This window comes from Diorhabda carinulata, chromosome 6 (assembly GCF_026250575.1).
Source record: "Diorhabda carinulata isolate Delta chromosome 6, icDioCari1.1, whole genome shotgun sequence".
Lineage (NCBI taxonomy): Eukaryota > Metazoa > Arthropoda > Insecta > Coleoptera > Chrysomelidae > Diorhabda > Diorhabda carinulata.
In genome coordinates, this window is record NC_079465.1 from 21,310,947 (window position 1) to 21,335,847 (window position 24,901).

Sequence of the window (24,901 nt, forward strand, 5' to 3'; positions counted from 1 at the left end):
GAAGTTGTCTCAGACTCGCGCTTATTGTCTGGAGTCAGTATCCATCGCACTAACAAATTTCTTATGCCCAAATTTCATGCAGGATATGCCTAATGTCTTAGTTTTCTTCCTTTAAGACATTGTAGCTCGTAAAACAAATTCTTGACAGTGGTCATCGAAGGAAAAGCGAATCAGTTTCAAATTTCACTGAAGATGACCAGCACCAGGTGGTCCTGTGACTGTTTTAACTCCGGAAACAGTGACCAAAATCAACAAAATTCTGTGTGCAAATCGTTGAATGAGCATCCGGATGATTGCCTAGGTTGTAAACGCCGATAAATAAACGGTTAGAAAAATTTTACACGAGGAATAACACATCTGATCCCTGACCAAAAGCTTTTGCGTCAACGGGTCTGCTCAGATTTTCTTGAAAGGTTAGAAAAAGATCTGCTTTGAAAGGGACCTGATTTGAGTCGATGGAAGCGGTAAAGCAGAGCTCCCAAAGGCACTCACCAAAGAAGACTTCCAGTACTGCTTCGTTCAATGGAAAAACCGTATGGAAAAGTGTGTGGCGAGGGGAAGGGAGTATATTGAAGGAGAGCATTCGAATTTCGAATAATTTTTATAATAAAACCTTTTTCCGTAACCAGTCTCGTTATTTAATAGCCAGACCTCGTACACGCGGTAAATCTAAGTACTTATCGGATTGCCCTTGTCATACTGCAGTTTTTTCTCCTATTCCTATTCATAGAAAAAATTTTACCCCCACGTTTTCTCATTTTTCAGGTAAAAATAATTTCAAATACATATTTAGCGATCACAAAAGCATAAAATAATAGTTATAGCGGCGATTGGTTCTCCAACGTCAGTTAATGTTATTTTTAAGCGACTTTTTGAGAGTTTCCCACTCACTAATCACATAGAATATGAAATTTTCAATTCTAAACAGAGTACGAGGGTTGTATGAAAAGTTTTCTACTTTAACACCAAGATATTAGCACAAACTTACTAAAAAACGTTTTTCGGCGGACGTGCCTTTTATGTTTGTTTTCATATAACTTCTTATTACAGCAAGCGGTTCATTTACATTGTTTCTTTTTAAGAGTTATAGTAAGAAGAGAGAAAATTTAAATAAATTGTTTGAGTGATAGTGATAAGTGAATTATTATAAGTTGTATAGTGTATAGTGTATCGGCGCCATTCATCATTTAAATGGCGAGTGTCTCCATCCATTATTGGGTAGCAATAAACTAAGTCCTTGTTATTTTTGAAGAAGGAGTTAAATGTAACTGGATAGAAGTTTGTAGAGACTTTAGAGAGTTTAGGAAATTTGTAAGAGTTCAGAGTATTCAGTTAGATATTGAAGATACGCCGAGTGTTTGGAATGTTCAAGTATATGGTGTGATCCATTTTTTTTTTTCAAAGCAGCCACAGCAGTCACAATCGAGTAGTTCGAGTGGTGCCTACCGTGTACCTCGAACTGCTGTAGGTCGTAGTATTCGGGAACGACGAGTTTTGCTAGCTGATTCCACAAGCTTAAACTTCTCCAAAGAAAGGATTCCCAATAATTGACGTTCTGGGCATCTGCAGGCGAGCTCGGTGTACATGAGCCACGATTGTATACCAAATAGGTCTTGCAAATACTGTTCTAGGTAGGACAGCTCGGAGAACCATCTTCCGTGGTAAAACAGAGGCGGATCAGCAACCTTTCTTCTATGCTCCAAGATGTCAGAGTTTTTGGTCAACTGTAGATCTCATATAAGTCGAATTGCTCTCTTCTGTATTGAGTCGAGCATCCTCAGGGTAAGCTCTAAATACTCCAATGATTGACGAATCTGGATCTTGTAGAGAGTTGTTGCGGAGTATATAGTCTTGAAGAGGATTCCTTTTTATGAAGCTGCCTTAGCTAAATTAGCCACGTGACTATATCAGAACATATTGCATCCAATCTCAACACCTAATAAGCGAATTCGAGGTGATGATGATAATTTATGTCCAGACAGAGCAAATCCTGAACCGCAGTGTAGTAAACACAGCACCTTAGGTCTTTGTTGCATTAAACTCAATCAGATTGCTTCCAACTCACTACAGAATGTTTTCAAGATCGGTAGTGATGGTGCTGGCTGATCTGTTGCTGCCTGCGGATTTGAGTGTTAAGCGAGTAAATCGTTGATGTACAGGAGATGACAAGATGCATCCCTGGGTAACACCAGCGTTGACCTCAAATTTGTCCTTCAAGAACGACCTGGATTGATTGGTCTTTGAGAAAGCTACTAAGTTAGTCGAGAAGTCGAAATTGGATGATCTTAATTTATGGCCAGAGCCATTGATCGGGATTTCCCATATTTTACAATTGCCATACGTTGGTGACATAGACCAGGAGATCCCAGGTTGAATTATGTTTATGAAGGCCGTATCGATGGTAGCTGATGGTGTTAGCAGACTCAAGATATTTTAAATTAACGACTTTCTTCATGTCTTTGGTAATAGTCGCGACTAAAGCCATCGGACGGTAGTTATTGGGAACCGTCTTATTTCCTTTTATTGGTATGGGTTTAACTTGAGCAAGTTACCAATTTGCGATGGAAAAGAGTTGCATAGTTCACCTGCTAATTTCTTCAATACGATAGGTGGTATTCCAACGGGGCCAGTGGTTTTATTTGTGTCCGAGCTTTTGAGAAGCTTTGCCATACAAATTTTATTCCTGGTGTCGATGACCTAGCTCAGGTTGGCTGGGTGGTAGTTTGCCTCGCAAATCAGGAGTTTAATTTGAAACACTCCTGACGAATAGAGTGTAATAATTATCATTATGTATATGAGAAATAAGGTGCTTTTCCATGGGATAACTCACTTTCTCATACTTCTGTTATGGCCACGGCTCAAATGCACTAGTTGCGCTTCTCAATCATTGACTACCCATCGCATTCACCAGCTCTAGCCCCCAATATTTTTTTCCTGTTTCCTTACCGTGAAGTTTCACTAGCTAGAGAGAAATTTTCATCTGACGAAGACGAAGGAGACTACGTTAGAACAATAAACTGATTATGGTAAATAAATGTCTTGTTTTTTTGTGACGTCGAAAACTTTTCCAACAGTCCTCGTATTATATTGTATAACAATCGAAAAAAATCTTAATTACATTAAATCTACTATATTATTGTCGATGAGGCGAAATTTGTGCTGTTTTATCACCAATTTTTCGTTTGCAATTCAATAGGTAAAATTTGCACGCTGATTTAATTACTTTATGAATAGTTCATGATATATTGATCATTTTTTTACAAAATATGGAACCAATTTCTATAATAATTCAATGCCCTTCACTATTTAATAATTATACTGAATATACTGTTTACAGGACTACATACTGTCTGACGTGCGTTTACTTTCAGTCCCTGAAGATGATAACTTGGTTATCGAAACGAGTGTTGGTGTAGTGGTGGTGTATCTTCTTAAAAATTTGGAATTAAGTTCATCTTACCCTTCTCTTCAAACTTGACTTGGTTACAAAGTATACTTTTTATTTTTAAGGGGTGAAAATCACCCCTTACTCCGATGAATTAAAGAAGTAATGGGCTATAGTTATGTTCAACTATAATAAATGTTGATTGTTTTGTTTTATGACTGTAATATTTTGTTATTTTACAGCCACCTACCCTTAAAAAACCCCTCATATAAAGATTATTTAAAAAATGTGGTAAAAAACGTGAAATTTTTTTTATTTTGTATCGTAATAGGACAATTTTTTTCTTCAAGTATAAGAAATCTGACCCTCAATATTTTTAATAATGCAAAAACCACCCCTTAGAATGGAAAAAATTGCAAATTACTAAATGGAAGCAGTTAATTTTTTACATGTGGGAATCCAGGTATATAAATACAAAGGAGACACAGTATGTATAAAAGAATAAATACTCCAAAAAGATCAAAACTTTCGTGATTTTCCAGCATTATCTCTAGAAAAATGTATTCGGTTTTTTAATAATAATTCGGCGTCCCTTTAAGCTTTTTACATTTATCTATACATCATTTTGTAGGGAATTTCAAAAGCTACAAAACCATAAGAGTTGCAACCCTTCTAGGCCCTTTTCTTCAGAGAATTTTGATGTTAAAGGGTAAAAAAGACTCTCCCTAAGCATTGAAATCAATACTTTAAACGCTTATATTTCGTTTAATTTTCAAGCTACGTGAGTGAAAAAAAAACAAAATTTTCAGTAAAATAGAAGCTAAATTTTAGTTATGAGAAAATTCTTTCGTTGATCCAATAGTTTTTGAGATATTTTGAAAAAAAAAGTCACATTAAACAACTTTTTTCAAAATATACGTGTTCCAAACCATTCAAACTTTTGGAACGTATTGTTAGGGCTTAAATAAAGATAATTTTACATGGGCTACGATTAATTTTAATTCTGTCGCCCATGGTGTCAAATTTACCGACATTTTTTTTTTCAAATTCGAGTTACTTAACTTATTTTCGTCATAACCCGCTTAATTTTCATGCTAGACGGTTTTATAAAAAGCTCATTTTAAAGGTCTGAAAAAGTACTTTAAAAATGTTCATCACAATTTTTTATGAAAAATTGATAGTTTATCCGTTATTTGAGCTCAAACCTCTGCATAAATTTACGAAAAAGAAAAAATTGGCTTTCAGTGACTCATATGTTGCTGAATATTATTTAAAAAATTTAATCTAAACTAACTAATTTCTTTGTTTGTTTATAAGCTTCAATTTTGATAAGAATAATTTTTTACAGAAAATTCGTAATTTTCGAGTTTTGGTTGGAAAGCGTAGTTGTTTGTAAATTTTCAATCGTGAATAACTCAGAAGGTGATTTGCTTGGTTGACTATACTACCTAGTAAATTATTCTACTCAGTGAGTGAGGTAGAAAACTTTGAACCTCCTAAAAGTTAACAGTTGAATACAATGGTTTCCCTTATTTATTTCTGTAGGGAATAATTTTAGCAACAAATAACCGCTTTGTGAAACAGGGGATGGTCTGATAACTAAGAATGTATTTGCAGTTGTTGCTCAAGGTTGAATTCTAAGACCTGAAGTTGGGAACATATCCTACGACGATGACATAGCTATCGTCACCAATAGAAGGATAAAAGAGCATATCGAAGAGCTAACCAGCGCTCAATGACTATAGGTAGCGGAGGAAAAGACCGATTTGATTTTTTTGACCAAGAAACAGAAGGTAAAACCGATGAAAGTCGAAGAGTTTTCCATCGAGACGAAATAGTCAATGTTTAGGCTACTATCACAATTTTATCGTTTTTAAGGAGACTATTATGAGAATTGAGATCTCTATGTATAATGTAGATACGCCATTCCAGCTTTAGCAAATGAAACCTATTGCTCCCTTGGTAGAGGTTGACAGGTATCGTGTGATAAATCAGTTAAAGTACCACCAGAAATATATTCGGTCACTAAATGGAGTCGCCTTTCCTTATATAAAACTCTAATGAACCGTAGAACGTTATTATGATTCAAACTTCGTAAAACTGCAACCTCTTTTAAAAAATTCTTTTGTGCTTCTTCGTCTACTCTATACAGTTCTTTCAATACCATAATTTCTTCCGTATCTCTAGAAGTTAGTTTGTAAACTTGCCCGAAGAATCCTTGTCCCAATAACTCTCCTTTTACCAAATCGGAAGCCCTGAAAACCCTCTGTTGAGGTCTAGGTTCTAGAAACGATTAAGCTCGCGATAATTCCAAGTCTCTTTGAATTCGGAGACTTATCTAAATGTCTGCTCATAGAAGAACTTCTCTTTTCATCTAAACATTGATTATCAGACAGATTATTCTTTCTTCTCATTTGTCTCGATCTAGCTCCGCTATATAACCCTCAACTTTTCTATTGAATAATCACAAAGCGAACAGATTTTATCCGTACAGTCGACATTTGTCAAATCAACTGATCTAACGGTTTCTACAACGATGTGGCATTCGCCCCTTCCACTCGGCTTTTTATTTGTGGTATATTATGGTGCCATTTGGACCAATAACGATACCGCGCCGCGTTTTCCGGGGATGTTCTCATGCTGATCACGTACTGATCATTGTTTTGGTTTACTATTTTTTTTCGATAAATAGACTTTACTAAAATCCTTTTGCAGTAGTTACTGCAATGAACGAAAGTACTGCTTTGTGTTTGATTAAAGAATGTTTTTGACTCTGAAAACTTTCGCAGAATGTCACAAAGCGAACAGATTTTATCAGTACAAAGTTGAAATTTATTACACTTTAAAAGAAGGTGCAGTTTCGTTAATCTTCAATTTTTGAAAACATAAATTTCCATAAATTAATAATTTTTTTTATGTTGATATCGTCATATTTTGAGCACTCCTATACGCTTATTATGCGAGACACCCTATATATTTCTGTCACAGGAAAAAAGCATATATTGTCATTTCTTGTAGGACTACAATGTTTTTTTGATAGTGTAGGGGCAGATTCATACAAAGAGCTCATAATATATTAGACCATAAATGAACATTTACGTGTTAATTGATTCTCATCAGCGTACAAATTTTACACATATTTACCTCTTCATGTTATTGTCAATGATGATTTTTTACGAGGATGGTTTAACGGAAAGGTGACTATATTTTTATGTCATCTGTCAAAATTTTATATAAAATTGACAGAAAGACAGTGAGTAATTTTCTTGGAGAAGTTACTGTTTCATCATACCACCCTCGTATGTAGGTACTTATGAATCATTTCAATTCAAATTGATAATTTTCACAATTCTATTCAATATACTAATCTATAGATACTTCTATAATTTCGAAAAAGCAGAATTTTTGTATAAAATCACATTTTATTTGACAATCTTGTCCTGTTTATTCTGTCAAAATAACAGATATAACGCTTTAAAAAATAATATTTGATTATACTGTGTGTAATATTCCTATATTGCTAATTGGTATAGGGAGACTGACTTGACCATCAAATTACAGACAGATAAGCAGCTGTCCCACTTGTTAAACGTTGCGTTTAGTGCGCATGTGTATGGTAACTTGCGTAATCAAAATTCATTACAATAAGTAGATTTTAAGCTGCTAAAATGAGGTGGTTTACCTTTGACCACTTGCCATTACAAACGCGACGCTTGCGCAGGACGCTTCAAATAAAAAAAAACGAGATAGAAGTAGGTAGTAATTGCCTGTCTCACTTCATGAGCTTCAATAGATCGGCACGCCCAATAATCCGACATCCTCCGCCCACGCTTTCCTCGCCCCTCTACACCTGTGCGCTTCGGTCGCTGCGTCGTCGACTAACAATCTAACCTCAAAACTTATCACGTGCACGCATTTGTTTTTTCAAGTGAGAATAGTTTATAGTTAAAAACCTCAAATAAACGCAAACACAAAACACTAGATTTGAATAATAAAATGGAGATTTTGAAGAAGTTAGATAGTGGGGAAAACATGTGCAAATTGTCAAAAGAATATGATGTTCTATGTTTGCTACTATACAGGGTGTCCCACGACGAGTTAAAACTATCTGTATATATGGCAAAATACTTGTGGTAAAATCATGAAAAATTCTACGTTTGGGACTACATGTCATACAGCATGCGCTACAATTGATTCACTGAAAGAAACTTTTAATTAAAGAATAGTAAACTTATGTGATCACCTAGATCATATGATTTAATCCCATTGGATAATTTTTTTCATGTTATATCTAAGTCAATGAATTAAAGACGATGGATCACCTGGAAATGAACATTCGAAAAGTATATGCTGGGGAAAGTTTTATTTTCAGATGATGTTTTGGACAGCCAGATGATAGAGCTCAAAATTTTACTTTTTCGAAATACGTAATAATGGCTGGCCACACAGAGATTAATAATTGACGTTTTATCGTAAGAGATATGTTAAATGAAAAACATTTTCCGATCTCGACAATTTGATAAAACTAAACTTCCAAATGCAAGAGGATATGGTGGTATTATACAGGGTGTTTCTACCGACAACGCTATATCACAGAGAGATCTCAATAAATTATTCATTTTGATATAGGAATACGAACCCTTATGTGGTCTAGTTGCTGAGATATAGGGTGTTCGAAGATAGATCGAAAATTTGCTATTTCAAGAACGCCTTCAAATTTTTTTTTCAAATTTGGTGACCTTAATAAAGTAATATTTTGACATAAACAAATTTTGGAAAAATTTGTTTGTCAGTGGCGCGCTGTCATGGTTAGTTGTCACTTTTATCCCCCTTTTTTTACGCCACTGGAGCAAATTCTTTTTTTAATTTCGTTTTAAATTGCCTGATTATTTTGAGTTAAAAACTAATAACTTTTTCTGGAGCTAAAATGAATAGTGTTGTAGAAATTTGCATCTAAACAAAAGTTTACAAGCACGTAATTAAATACTTTTTTTTTTCATTGAAAAACGAGAATAAATCTGGATGGGATTGAATGATTTCTACCGCAGCAATCAGATCTTGTTTAGATTCGATTATTGTTTCTTACACTTCATGAATAAAATAGATAGGATTTAAGTCAGGTGATTTTGTAGGCCAAAAATTGGATCCACTCCGACCAAGAATTTTTCTCCAAAATGTCTGTTTAAGTAATTTCTTGCTGCTGCAGCAAAATGAACAGATGCCCCATCGTGTTGAAGATTCAATATTAAATAATATTTTTGAAACGCAATTTTTAAGTACTCGAACTGTAGGTCGCGCTTTAAAAGTGGACCGTTCTACTGTATAGAAAGTTTTAAAAGGACAAGTGATTTTTGCTCGCAAAAGTGAAAAAAGGCTTGAAATATATAACCCCGACCCCACTGTGGTGTTTCGGATCCCTGTCGACTCCTTTAGAAATCAGAGGGAGAAATTCATGATACCAGCAGACCTTTTGAGTTTGAGTGAACTCGTATAAAAAGCCTCTTGCAACTATGTCTGAACTTATACAGGTTGCAGGATTTATTACGACAATACCGACTGTAATTATAATTATGGGGTTTCAGACTTCAGTTCAGCATAGGTATTAGCAGAAATATATACTTGTATACTACTAATTTTGACTAGTTGTGATGTGGTAACCTCCTTCAGAGAATTCCAAATCATATTTCTTTTCATAACCTTCTTAATGTCGTATTAATATGCAATTAACTCAAGTGTCTTCGATATACCTGGTACACGTTTTAGGAAAAACCAACATACTTATACGAGCCCAGTAGACACGTTTAGAATTGAGAAGAACTTCGTTTTTTCTCATCCAAATTTTCCAGTGTTCAAGCATTAGAACCTAGAGATTTTCAGGTTCGTATGGAATTTTCCAACTGGTATTTACGAAAAAGTCGTGAAAATCGAAATTTTCTAAAATATGTGTTGTATAACGACGAGGCTAGATTTACTAGGAAAGAAATTTTCAGCTCTAGAAATAGTCACGTTTGGGATGAAAAAAATTCGCATTTTGTTCGTCAAAGGGAATTTCATCACCGTTCATTTTAGCTCTATAAAAGGTCGTTAGTTTTTTAACTAAAAATAATCAGGCAATTTGAAACAAAATTGAAAAGAGAATTTGCTCCAGTGGCGTAAAAAATAGGGGGAAAAAAGTAAAAATTAACCCTGACAGCGCGCCACTTTTAAAGGCGTTCTTGATTTATGGCATATTTTCGATTTAAAATTTTGAATACCCTATATCTCAGCAACTAGATCCCGTAAGGGTTCGTATTACTATATCAAAATGAATCATTTATTGAGATCTATCCGTAGTAGAGCGTTGTAGGTCTAATATAGAAACACCCTGTATCCAGGCGAGATAGGAAAAAAATATTTCGTGTAGTTTCATTAGAGTGGTTGAAATTTTGTATTTAAGTAGCTAAAAATTGATGTAATGACATAGTCTAATAAAGGCGGATTTCCACCAAATCGACAAAACCACAAAAAAACGATTTCGACATTATATTTTTGAAAATAAGAAACATTTTGGAAACTTCTTGTCGCAGGCGATTGTCCAATCGACCAGAGGAAAGATTAGGAGGTTTCATTCTTTGGGCTGTGATTTTTGGAAAATAGTTTTTTCTCTGTGGTAACGGTTAGCGACATTAAAAATGAGGTAGTAATTTAAATATTCGATTTTACTTTAATTTTATGTATTTTACTGAGTTCATATATGAGTACTCATATATGAAGTCTGTTTATCGAAGAAAAATAGTAAACCTAAACATATTCACGCATAGTGTACGTGATCAGGGTTAAAAAGGCCAAAGCCAAGCATGTAAAGGACCGTACTCCACAATTAAGAAATAATTTGTGGTTTCATACAGCAGATTAATAATATTAATCATAAATAATTATACACAATTATTTTTTCAAAAATATTTTTCTCAGTATGTTCACCTGCTGATCACGCATTGATCTTTTCTAACAATAAACAGTTCCTTCCTCGTTTTTAAATTGGAATACTATTTTTTTAATTAATTATAAAATGTTGATCTTTTAAAATTCGGCAAGTCAACTTGTCTAACGGTTTCTTCAGCGATGTGGCATTCGCCCCATCCACTCGGCTTTTTATTTGTGGTATATTATATACTATATTATATATTATATATATATATATTATTATAAACTAATTTAGACCAATAACAATACCGCGCCGTTTTTTCCCGGGATGTTCACGTGCTGATCGCACACTGATCATTGTTTTAGTTTACTATTTTTTTTTCGATTAATAAGCTTTACGTTCATCTAGTGAAAACTATTGAAAACATTTTAAAACAAAACGCACAACTCAGAAAATGAGTTCTAGTTGTTTATTTTTGGTTTTGACAACGAATCCAGTTGGAAGTAAGTAGAAATCCGCTTTTATATTAAAAGACATTTCTCAAATCAGTTTTTCCTACGAAAATAAATGGAATTTCAATCTCTCCTTATCGTTCATAATATTTTCAATCTAGAAATTATCCTAGAAAGTTTATAATAATAAAAATCGTGTTCATGATCAATCTCTGTGTCCACATTTAAAAATTATTGTCTAATTTTATTTTTATTGTCCTAAGTTTCTTCGTCATCTTCGTCATCATAAGAATGTATTGTTGGACAACAAAGTCCCTCTGATCCATCCGCTCGTATACAAAATAGTAAAGTTTCTGCGGCAGTAACTTCGTGTGGCATTATGCCATGGAAGTCTTTCAAATCGTTGGCAGGGAACCAAGCCTTTTCGTTATCATCTATCACAACGATTCCCAACAGCCTATAATAGAAAATGAATTACTTTTTAAGTAGACAATCTCGACAGTAACGTCTGCAATAAATATCGTAAATGAAGTATCGGAATACTTCACAGTCAACAAAGACGCGAATACTTCACATTCAACAAAGACGCGAATACTTCACATTCAACAAAGACGCGAATACTTCACAGTCAACAAAGATGCGAATACTTCACAGTCAACAAAGACGCGAATACTTCACAGTCAACAAAGACGCGAATACTTCACAGTCAACAAAGATGCGAATACTTCACATTCAACAAACACGCGAATACTTCACAGTCAACAAAGATGCGAATACTTCACAATCAAGAAAGACGCAAATACTTCACAGTCAACAAAGATGCGAATACTTCACAGTCAACAAAGACTTGAATAATTCACAGTCAGAATGGGGGATATGAGATGACACAGAAAAGACAAATGATACAGAAATAAAAAATAGAATAAACAGAGCAAGAACTGAGATTTTGGAATGCAATGATTAGGAGTACTTTGGTATATAGATTAGAAACGTGGAGAATAGAAGAAAGATTGAAGAAAACAATGGAAGCCACGGAAATAGATACCTTATAAGGACAAATAGAACTTCAAGGTTGAGGAAACAATTATAGGATATATTGATTTTGTACACGTGCAGAAGATAGAGGAGAAAGGACTCCAAAAACAAAAGAAAGAAGTGGATCCCACAATAGAACAGGAAGAGAAGAGGTTCGTGATTATCATCTACTGTAAAATAACTAGCAAAACAGATTTAAAGAGTGTCATAGGAGGAGTTTGGACGGATAATGGAGGAAGATGTAAAAGATGTTTCATAAAACAACAAATAACTTTTTAAAAAATAAGAATATGAAATAGTTGAACGAGAAAACAACGATAAAATGACAAATGACAAACAATACAACGATGGAAGGAGTAAGAACTACTAAATATTTATTAATATATACAGAAGTATGAACAAGAAATAGAATAAAAAACAATGGAGGAGATTCAAGTAAGCATTAAAAAACTAGAGCCTTGGAAAGCATTATTATTAAATTTTGATTGATCTGAATAGTGACATATAAAATCGTATTTTGTGCCAGGATGCAAAAATACCACGACAAAAGTACCTCTTGATAAAGATATCTCATGATGCCAAAAAATTCGAATATACTACAATAAAAATGGTTTGAAAGTGCAATTATTCTTTGTGCCAAATTCATAGAGAGAAAAATTATTGAAAATTAAAAAATTTTGTAGGTAGTTTAAACATTTCAGTGAGACCGCCAAAATACCTGATGATAAAGTTTTTTTCATGATGCCAAAAAATGTACCCTAAGGTTTGTTTATTTTTGAGTCTGTTGTTTGAGTTTATGTGATCTGCGCCTCTCCTTGTTGGGGTTCCTACCACCAATGGCTAGTTACGCTCCTTATATAAGATAGTATGCCGGCTAATATTAACGTATGAAAGTGTAAGTTGGGTCCCATCAAATAAAAAAAAGAAGCAGAATGAAAACAATGGAAATGAAGTATAAATAATTTTATTGCCATTCTGTTATAAATCAACTTACCTCGCGATTGCAACTCCTGGTATCCATAAAACAGAAGCTAAAACCAATACGGTAATTAATAATATAGCCCATAAAGGCCACGGTAGACGTTCGGTTTCTCCTTTTGAAGCTACCCAAGCGGCGTATCCAGTACCATCAACAGCAATTTCTATAAAACTAGCTACCAATATCGATAGCATAGCTAACGGAGACAAATATTTCCAACAAATCAACCAATATAGTCCGGGACGGTTACCAGTCATCATTTCAATATCATCTGCAAATCTAAAACAGTCAATATAGTATCGGGTGTCCTGCAAACTAATCAATGAGGACTTTGACTAAATCTAGTCTTTATCGTATACTATATCTAGCTAATTAAATTTTGGAATATGGCAATACCGTACTGAATATGTCAAATCTGATATCACCATCATAAAGTTTGACATTTTTAATTGAGAACGCGCTTAGAGCGTGTTGTCGTCCGAGTGCTACTTAAGTACTTGAAACATTCATGACTACAGTGTACAGTAACTTCGACTTTTGGTGATAAAGCACCGTGTTTCGTTGTTTTTATCGAATCGTGGTCGCAATTCTCTCCAGGATGAATTTCGTGAAGGTCGTCCAAAACAGGTTGTTTGTAAACTGATATTGCAAGATCGTCATATGACGTGACCGTGAAGCATACCGCAATAACTGGACATGTCGCCACCGTTCCATTGGAGAAACGTAGAACAATCAATTCTGAACCCTAACCAGGGAAACCAATCGCAGAAGACAATGCGACACATGAATTCGAACGAAAACATTTTTTTTTTGAGTTAAGACATCGAATTGATGGGTCATCCTTGTTTGGCACCCATCTTATTTCTGTAGATCAAAAATAAATTGCGTGGTCGACGTTTTTCTACATCTGAAGAAGCGGTTGATGTTTGTAAGCACATATTTTGGAGGTACGTCAATCGGAATGGTAAAATTGACAATTGACATTCGGTTCAAACGCATGCAAAAGTTGATTGTTCTTAATAGGCTTTTGCTAAACACTTACCTTCTTAATCCGTACACATAAGCTACTCCTATACACTCAAAAAAGGCAATAATGAGCAACGGATAGTTACCACAGAAACTATCAAAAAGGACAAAGATGTAGCTACCAGCACCATGAGCAAACGCCATCGATATCAAGCAGCATATCGTGCACAAGGTTCCGGTGAGAATTTCTTTCGGTAAATTGGGAAACAACTTCATGTCCACTACAGATGTGACAACACCTTCTAAAGTTCCAAACTGGGAATCGATTCCCAATGTAAAGAGCATTAAAAAAAATAGAACCGACCAAAATTGGGCACCAGGAAACTGATTTATTGCTTCGGTGAATATTATGAATGCCAGACCTGTTCCCGAAGCAGACTGTAAAAAAAACATTCTGTATTATAAAGTTTGATAATGTCTTGCTGTTGTGGCCCGTTGAGGCAAAAATGATATTAAAAGTGTTTATTTGAAGTCAGCAGAGATCGAGACCACGAAAAATACTTTTCATTGAAAGAGACTTCAGCTTTACGAGCATCCCCGAAAGAACAATTTGGAAATTTTGAATAATTTGATAGCTTCTGAGACATACAAGACAATGGTATACCATAGATTCAATTCGCTGCAGAACAAAAAGTATTAATTGTCACAAAGGAAACTGATGGTGAGATTAATTGTTCCACTACAACTTTGTGGTGTACTAGACAAAAGACAAGATGTAATGGAAGCAAAAAATTTTCAAAAATCTCGAATAAAATATCAGAAAACCAAGCGATAATCTAACTAGATGACACTTATGACGACACCCATGATCCACCTAGTAAAGGATGGTTTGATGGTTCAAAAAAATGTAAGACGACAGCTCATTCTAATAAAGGTAAAACAGGATTGGTTTGAAAGTTAGTTAATGCCGAATATACCACTGAATAGCTAGATTGTCATGGAGAGTGCATCCTACCATAGTCGTCAAAAAAATGAGATTCCAGGTTTCAGTAATAGAAAAAGTGAAATACAAGATTTTTGGCAAGTTCTTGGATTATGGAGAATACCATATATGGTCTTTCAAATTGAATATTTTCACAGATGAAGATTTCCTTTAGTCTTCCATCTTCCATCTATTGATGATTCCAACGGATTTACCATTCGATTTTTAACGTGTTAAATTTCTGGTACGACTAGCTTTTGCGATGACCATAAATAAATAGCAAGGCCAGTCGTTAGAAGTCATCGTTGTTTATTTATGCACCACAAAACAAAACAAAGAATATAGTTTAACAGAAAGCTTTGAATTGATTAACATTACTGTGTTTGTGTGTCAATATCAAGTGTATTAAAACAAAAGTGGATTATTTCTAAAATTATTGTTAATAAATCAACAAACATTGTTTGAAAATAAATACTTATTCATCCATTATAAGTTAATATAATAATAACTTTTATGACGGATTATATCATACAATATGATGGAATGTGAAACTCCTCATCATCTACCTAGTAATATTGACCCAGAAACTATGAGATAACTTCTTATATCACCGGTGAGATCATAAATGTAGGAATGCGAATCCAAAATAATTCAATTGGTTTTTATAATCAAAAACCATATTCCAAGAGATCAAAGCAAAGATCAATGGCAACCTCCGGGTCTTTTCAAGTTAAAAACTCAAAATAAAGCGCAGCTTCTGGAACTCTGGCAATTAGTAATACCAAATCGGGCTGGTTCCAGAAAACTGGTTGGTAGGGAACGAAAAGGTAAGACTAGGATATTGATAAACACACCTGAGAAGAGATTGATAGAAATGGAAGAGCAAGAAAGATTGGACAGAAAAGTCTGATGAAATAGTCGTTGAATCTTCATAAGAAGATGTCGATTAAGGTGATGTGGATAGAAATTTCCAAGTCGGCGAACTAACCTAAAAAATTTCTATCACTTTGTTGGACAAATTAAAGAAGTTCACACCACACACACGCTGGGAAGAACTTTTGTGTTGGCCAAATTTGACATAAAAAAACTTAACCTAACCTAACCAAAAGAAACTTTATATCATTATACTGGATTATCAAAGTCGTCAAAAGTATGAGAAACAAGGTTTCAGTAGTAGAAAAAGTGAAGTACAACATTTTTTGGCGAGTTCTTAGATTGTGAAAAATTCTGTATATGGTCTTTCACATCGAATATTTTTACAAATGAAGATTTCCTTTGGTCTTCCGTCACTGATCTATATATGGCTGAGACAGATATTACTAGTATATAAACCCAAAGCAGCTACTTCCAGTAAAAGAAAATCACAGCAAAGATCAAAGGTAAACTCTGGGTCTTTCCAAGTTGAAACCTTAAAGGGAAACATAACTTTAAAACCTAAGGCAATAACTCTTGATTCTGTAAGACCAAATCTAGCTGGTTCCAGAAAACTGGTTGGTAGGGAACGAAAAGGTAAGACTGGGATATTGATAAACACACATGAGAAGAGTGATAGAAATGGAAGAGTAAGAAAGATGGTACAGAAGAGTCTGATGAAACAATCGTGGAATCTTCATAAGAAGATGTCGATCAAGGTGATGTGGATAGAAATTTCCAAGTCGGCAACCTAACCTAAAAAATTTCTATCACTTTGTTGGGCAAATTGAAGAAGTTCACACCACACACACGCTGGGAAGATTGGATACTTTTGACATGGTTCAGAAATTATTTTGTAAGTTCATGACTGATTAAGATAAAAATTTAGTACTGTGCAATAATTTGAGCCAAATATATCTCGATAAGCACATCAGATGATGTTTGATTGCCACCAAGATCACCAGATTTCACGCAATTATACTACATTTTTTAGAGATAATCGAAAAATGAGTTTTATTCAAACAGATCGAAGATCTAGGAAACTGAATTAGAATGCCAATCACAACCAAGTAGAAAACACTTCATTTCGACCGGAAAAAAAGTATATTGTTCTTTTCAATGACCCTAGTACGAGATATCTTCGCATTCAACAAAAAAAGTTGACTAGTATTACAGCTAAAGGGTTGATAAACAGTAATCATTTTATTTCGCTACTAAAAAATTACCTTATCCAATTCCTGTTCAAGATCACAAATAGGCAGTTCCGGCATAATCTTCCTGATAACTTCCCCATTCGAACTAACATTTATCAAAGATCCTGCTTCAGGTAATTTATTCCCATCATACGATCCTTCGAAGAGTTGTGTTAACGTAACATTCCTGTGATCCAAACATCTTTCAAATGTCATGGTAGCTTTGAATCCAATAATAGAAAATACGACTATTCCGGCAAACATCGACGTGAAACAGTTCGTTAGAGAAACCATAATTGCATCTCTGTAACAATTATTATTTACAGGATTGTACGACGAAAAAGCTATAAGGCCACCAAATGCAAGTCCGAGTGAGAAAAAAATTTGTGTACCGGCTTCTAGCCATACCACTGGATCTAGTATAGTGTGCCAAGTCGGGGTGAACAAGTGTTTTATACCATCTCCAGCACCTGAAAGAACATTATGTCAATATTAAGAATACCTACCATTAGGCAATCTAAGAAAACAGATGATCTAGGTCTAGATTTAGGATAAACAATGATTTCCCAGCATTATCTTGGACTGAGAATTCTGATTTTGGTCATATCTGTAGACTTAGAGTAGAATTTAGAGAGCCGGATTATATCTCAATTAACATAAGAGTAGTCCATTCCAAACAAAATATGGTACAACTCCGATCGCCAAAAGTGGACCAGTTTGCTTTAATCCCAGACTAAGGTCATGAAGAAAGCCTTTAACCATCAAATCTTAAAATATCTTGAGTCTGCCAACATAATCAGCGACTATTAATATTATTTTCGTAAACAGATCAACCTGGGATCTATTGGCCTATGTCACCAGCGTAAGAATTGAAGTTATAGAGAAATGTGGAGAGTCTAGAGCAACCTCATTGGACATATTGAAGACCAATCTTCTTAATAAGTTTCAAGATCGTTTGGTTTGTCGTACTCATCGACTGGCTTAGTAGGTTTCTCAAAGACCGATCCATCAAGGTCGCTATCATTGGACAGACCTTTAAAAGGTTTTAGGTCAATACTTGTGTTCCCCAGTGATATATTTTGGTCATTTAATCTCTTTCTTCTGTACATAAACGATCTACTTGACAAAACTGCATAGCTTCGCCGATGATAACACACAAATCTGTAGGGAGCTACAGATCACCGCAATCAATACCAAAACTTTTTAAGACCAAAAAGTTATATAATCTACAATAGTTTCTAATCTATAAGGCCCAAATTCGTTCATCTTTAGAATGTGGCTGGCACGTTTGGAACTCTGCTCTCAAGTATACCATCAAAATGCTCAACTCAAGACAGGAGAGAGCGATTCGACTTATAGGCAATCCAGAGTTGACCAGGAACTTAAACAGCTTGAAGCATAGAAGGGAGGTCTTCCTGTCTTCCTCAGAAACAACCCTACATTTGTCTTTAGAGACTGTCTTTTTCAAAAATAAACTAACATTTGTCTGAGATATTATCTTACTTCAAGAACAAACCGATATTTGTCTTCAGAGACTGTCTTTATCAAAAATAAACCAACATATGTCTGAGAGATTATCTTTCTTCAAGAACAAACCGACATAAGTCTGAGAGACTATCTTACTTCAAGAACAAACCGATATTTGTCTTCAGAGACTGTCTTTCTCAGAAAAAAACCTACATTTGTCTTTAGAGACTATTTTTTCAAAAATAAACCAGAATTTGTATGAGAGATTACCATTCTTCAAGAACAAACCAACATTAGTCTGAGAGACTATCTTACTTCAAGAGCAAACCGATATTTTTTAAAAATAAACCAACATTTTTCTGAGAAATTATCTTTCTTCAAGAACAAACCGACATTAGTCTTCAGAGACTGTCTTTCTCAGAAAAAACCTACATTTGTCTTTAGAGACTGTCTTTATCAAAAATAAACCAACATTTGTCTGAGAGATTATCTTTCTTCAAGAACAAACCGACATTAGTCTGAGAGACTATCTTATCTCAAGAACAAACCGATATTTGTCTTCAGAGACCGTCTTTCTCAGAAAAAAACCTACATGTGTCTTTAGAGACTTTCTTTTTTAAAAATAAACCAGCATTTGTATGAGAGATTACCATTCTTCAAGAACAAACCGACTTTAGTCTGAGAGACTATCTTATCTCAAGAACAAACCGATATTTGTCTTCAGAGACTGTCTTTCTAAGAAAAAGACCTACATCTGTCTTCAGAGATTGCCTTCTTCAAAAATAATCCAACATTTTTCTAAGAAATTATCTTTCTTCAAGAACAAACCGATATTAGTCTGTGAGACTATCTTTCTTCAAAAACAAACCTCTCAGAAAAACCTAGCAATTCGATTTTTAGGCAACCCAGAGTTGACTAGACACTTGAATAGGTTAGAGCATAGAAGAAAGGTCACTGTCCTAACTCAATTTCACCGATACTACCACGGCAGATGCGTTTCCGAGCTGTTCAACATAATCCCACCTAGAGCTACTCGTCAAGCAGATATGGCTCATGAAGACATAAGTTGCCTGCAGACACCAAAAACGTCAATTTATCTTTGGATGAATGCAAGCCTGTGAAATCAGCTACCGATCATTAGAACCTACAAGCATTATTACATACCAAAAGTCTTTGAAATCTGACTCAGGATGGATAACCTCGCAAAATTATAGTTGCACAGCTTATTCCAAAAAGTCTAGGGCGAGCTAGAACCTGTCAATACAAAGTATTCATAAACGGAAAATATACCTTTCAGAGTTATCCCTCGGAAGAAAAATATAATCAAAACAAGGTAGGGAAAAGTAGCTGTGACGTAAACCACTTTACCAGACGAAGCTATTCCTTTTATCATGCACAAATAAACCAAAATCCAGGCTACTAATAAGGCGATTGCTATTTTCCAATTGAACGACTGTGGAGTATTCACGTCTTCTGATATCATCAAAGTTGTTCTATACCAAAAATACTGAGTTGGACTGCTCACCTAAAATATTTAATCTTATAATGATATTTTAATTTCAAATAATACAAGGGCTGATATCTTTGCTCCCTTCCCGGTCCACTTATCATAAAGAATTGTCTTATTTTTCAATATAATCTCCCGTCGATGTCCCGGCATATAAGCACTCAGAATTGGGGTTTCCTTTTGCGTGATGTGTGATGCAATAACTGAATGTTGCATCTTGAATTTATTCTGCGGTGGTGAACCTCGGATCAGGAGCAGAGCAAAGTGATCAGCCTTACAAATGGGAACTTACTTCACATTCGGGTTCTACGGTATAAGATCCGTTTGGAAAATAAGCATTTGGACAATTCGACCACGGCAATTCCGATTGAAAACTTTGTACGAAGTAAAAAAGACACCAAGCAATAATAGTGTTGTAGTAGAGAGCAACGTTGAAAGAAACCACAGCGCTGCTGATACCAATACCTAAAGAAATATATATTGTAACGAAATCGTTCACTGACGTAGACTCTGAAGTTGATCCTGTTTTATTATGTTAACAAAATCTGAAATTGGACGGATGCGGCAGGTATATTTCCCAGAAGGACCACTTACATTATGTTTTTTTATATAGAATCAATTTTTAACAAGGCCTTATTATTTGTTTACGGTAAATTAGAAGCTTAAAACATTCTGGATATGATTAAAGTGTATATAAACGAGTCGTATTCAGTCATTAAATAATCTGAACACATCGAAATAGACAATTAAACGTTAGGGAAAACACTTTGACATATCGATTTGTATATTTAAATGTCCATTTTAAAAAATATATATATATATATATAAGCATGATCTATCATGAGGCAGTGGCTGATACTAGCTTTTTTATTATACATAATACTGAAATAATTTTGGAACTAACTATATTCTGTTAAATTATTTACCTGCCAGAAAAGGGGAAACTTGATTCCAAACACCGATGGCACCTTTCCTGAGCCTTTGACCAATAGCTAATTCCAAATAGAAAATCGGTATACCTTCAATAGCCAACATGACGAAATATGGTATCAAAAAAGCACCGCCACCATTTTTTTGTGCTAAATATGGAAATCTCCAAACGTTACCCAAACCGACAGCGTAGCCAATAGTGGCTAATAAAAATGTGAGTTTACTATCCCAAGATTCTCGTTCATCTTCTGCACATTCCGGTTTGAAAATTGCTTTTCCGTCTGTTGAATTTCTGAAAAAACAACACGTGACATGAAACTTACTAATAATCCGAAATCATCCCTTGTCCTAATTTCCTGGGTAAGTCATTTGAAGTCCCCTTCGTAGGACTCGCCCTATCATGGAAGTTCCTCATAGATAGGGAATACTCAGGACATCGCTGGCTTGGAAGCAAAGCTCTTCCTAGTACTTTCCTCCGTGAGTTTGAGTGTTAAGTACATCGTAGTTTCTTTCTACATAGAGAACCAGTAGTTCTAATGGGCGTCCTTGCCTGTGTTGTATATATGATCACTTACACTGTGATTTAGCCTACCAGAGTCTTTGCGTAATCATCCCCTGTCCTAATTTCCTGGCTAAGTCATTTGCAGTCCCCTTCGTAGGACTCGCCCTATCATGGAAGTTCCTCATTGTTAGACAATACTCAGGATATCGCTGGCTTGAAAGCAAAGCTCTTCCTAGTACTTTCCTCCGTGAGTTTGAGTGTTAAGTACATCGTAGTTTCTTTCTCCACAGAGAACCAGCAGTTCTAATAGGCGTCCTTGCCTGTGTTGTAAATATGATCACTTGCACTGTGATTTAGCCTACCAGAGTCTTTGCGAAATCATCCCCTGTCCTAATTTCATGGGTAAGTCATTCGAAATCCCCTTTGGCGCACTCGTCCTATCATGGAAGTTCCTCTTAGTTAGGGAATACTCAGGACATCGCTAGCTTGGAAGCAAAGCTCTTCCACGTTCCTCCTACAGTCAGTTCCCTTTTTTTAAATCCTTGTAGAAGATGTTAACTGACTTTATTTTGCTCCCAGCTGGAAAGATTGTGCTCTAATTTCCTGTTAAGCAGGTACGTCGGTTGTGGACATCATGAGGATTGGCAAACCTCTTCTTCATCATGGTAGAAGGACTGATTCCTCAGCTGCATCGAATGGTACGTCGTATCAGCATCAAAATTCGAGCTCATTGTAAGTATTATATTGATGTATGCTTTTGTCAATACATATAAAAATTGTTTAAAAATAATTACTTACCTTTTACTGCTACACGTAGATTTGATCTTATTAATAGGACTGAAGTCTTCGACGAAAGCAGCGTTCGTAGCACCATACGATCCTCCTTTGTTACCATTTTCAACAACTAATCGTCCACGCATCTCTCGTAGCTCCAAGCGATCCAATGATCGTTGAGGATTCAAATCACGTGAGCTTTGTCTTCGTACAAGATGGGCGATGTTTGCCATGTTGGTGGAATAATTATTAAGTAATTTTTAGATTAGTCATAAATGGGGGTTTGGAGGTTTACTGCTGTTCTGTAAGTAAGAGGAGGGTGCAGAGAGTTTTCTTAAAATATTGCTACTGAGATTCAAGGTTATTCTAAATTTTTACCTATTCAACCTACTGATAACTTCTCAACAGCTGAAGGTAAGTGTAAATTTGATTTTTTATTTTCTATTTTATACTATTGGTGAAATTTTTTATGCAATGCTATTATACGAGGGTAGTCTGACAAAGAAATAAGACGTTTTTCCATAATGTTTATCACTCGCGCTCGCACTAATGCTCTCGTTGGAACGCGGCCGCGGGCACTTATGTTTATGAAACACAACTATTGAGTTTATGTTGAATACGAACGAGGGCGCCAACGCGAGCGTAAAAGTTTATAAATTGATGTCAAGTACTCGTCTGATAAAAAATATCTGTACTGCAAGTGAGGTTAGGAAACATGAAGAAGTTGTTGGGAGAGTCCACTCGCGTTGCTCAGTGAGATAGCACCGCATCGGATCTAGGCGACGTGGATTCACCCTAAGGGTTCTAAGTTTCATCGCTGTACCGATGCGTCCGGTTTATCTCCTTCTAGACCAAAATATTCCGGAGCTAAAATAGCCTTTCGTTCGGATTTCCGGGCGGAGGCTGGTCTGGAAGATTTCTGGAATACACGCTGTACACCAATAACTGCAGTCTAGGAAACCTCATATTCGGGATCTAATAGAAGCAAAGATGACTCCAACAACATCAAATGTTCACTTGGATACTACTTAAACACCCGATTCAGGGGTGTTTGGATTTGGATTCGCTGTCTTCGTTACAAACGACATATTTTTCCAGAGGGAAGAGAAACTTGAACCTTCAGAATTCGATGTTATAAAGTTTAAAACAACGTCTTAAAGAACAACAAAATCTTTTGTTTCCTATTCTAACCTAACCGATAAAATCGATTACCTGCATTAAACCACCCCAACGCAACTAATTAGAGCAACGCGTGAACTTGAAATCTAAATTTAGGATCCATATAGACCACATAACTTTTGGTATTATAAATCGGCCAAATGTAGGCATCTGCATTATTTCCTTTTTATGTTTTCTTGGAATGATGTTTGCTTCTATTGCAAAGACCCTTTAGTGTGTGCAAACTAGATTTCAGAAGTAATCATGTCAGGTATGGAAGCCTATATTCCTAACATCTTCAAGAGCTTTGCAGACAACAATCGGGGCTCAAATTCTAGTGCCCAAAATCGTATAAACTCATGTCCAGAGAAATATCTGCAAGCAGACCATAGATGCTTGCAATATATTTCTGGTACACAATTTAGTGAAAGTTTTTGATGATATTGCTGGTTGTCGCAATTTTTGGCTCGTCGTCAAACACGATTTTAATTCAATTTTACGGTCATAAATGTTGGTACAGTCTCCATACTTCGTATCTAACTTATCTTTCAGTCATGTAAATGTATTTTCCTCCAAAAAAAAAATAGTTTATGACAGCTAGGTACTCATTTTTTTTATTTTCAAAAAATCTTCACGACTTACTCAAACAGAAACTAAGAGTCCAAAATGGCTGAAATTTGAGGTTAGAAACTTTTGTGTATTGAAATCAACTCTTCAGTATTCTATAAAAGTTCTTTTTCCAGGATCGAATCAAAAACATGAAAACTATGTCGATTTCAACATATTGAACACACTGTTTACAATACCAGTAGACAACTACTAACAATCACATTGTCCGACACGCGTTTTGATTGCGAAGTCATCATCTTCAGAGAGAGCTTGGTATAGTGGTAGTAGTCAAAAATGTATTCAGTATGAATATTACCGGCGGTTCTAAAAATTCCAGTTCATTCTAACATTATTTAAAAAAAATTGCTTCCATTTCAGTTGACCACTTTGTATTTTTTACACGAATTATTCCAAAAAACTATTTTTTTTGTTTCAATTATATAATTTTTTTACATATTTCCATCAATATCCTCGAAAAAAAATTTAAAACGTTGCCATGTCTTCTAAAAAAGTTGTGAAAACCTTTTTTCTTGGAAATTATGTTAATACCAAATTTTTGGAGACGCTACTGAATTTTCTATTCAATTAACGCGTTTCTTGCATACAAATTTTCATAAAATTATTGATGAATAAACATTTAAACACCCACTTGACATAAATCGAACAACCCAATCTACAAAAATATCAAAATTAGACGATGATATAAGTATGAAGAGATCATTAAATTTGTATGTTTTGTTGTAATTTCTTTACCTTGCAGATGGATTGAATAATAGGTAATAGTTTACGTACCTGTCGATTTATGGAACGAAAAATCACGTCCTCACGTCAGCTAACACACTCACAAACTCATGTCGAGACGTTGAATCGATACTGGCGTCGGCGCCTTTTTTATCATAGTCAAAATATAAAATTTGAATTATATGGAACAGATTTCATTCAGTTACTTATCTATAGGTACTGAATAAATATTTTCAGATAGAATGGAAGAGATTTACATCTCTTATAACCCCTACAAAATTGGGTAGGTACACTGTAAAAATTCACGTATATATTTATGTGATGATATAATTGAATCCTACCATTATACAGGGTGTTATGAAGTTTCACCATATAATACCTTGTATTAATTGACTCATATTGTAG

At 35.0% G+C, this 24,901-nt stretch overlaps 1 protein-coding gene across 1 annotated transcript; it reads right to left on the reverse strand.

Annotated features, from left to right (window-relative positions):
- Positions 1–9,512: 9,512 nt before the first annotated feature.
- Positions 9,513–24,611, reverse strand: LOC130895392 (sodium-dependent neutral amino acid transporter B(0)AT3). The gene is made up of 9 exons (XM_057802641.1): positions 24,548–24,611; positions 22,013–22,290; positions 20,709–21,004; positions 20,075–20,247; positions 19,566–19,800; positions 16,842–17,278; positions 13,798–14,159; positions 12,771–13,034; positions 9,513–11,198 (listed from the first exon to the last, which is right to left on the reverse strand). Exons 2-9 carry the CDS (start codon positions 22,219–22,221, stop codon positions 11,000–11,002), a joined length of 2,175 nt encoding a protein of 724 aa, XP_057658624.1. The 5' UTR covers positions 22,222–22,290; positions 24,548–24,611; the 3' UTR covers positions 9,513–10,999.
- Positions 24,612–24,901: the final 290 nt, after the last annotated feature.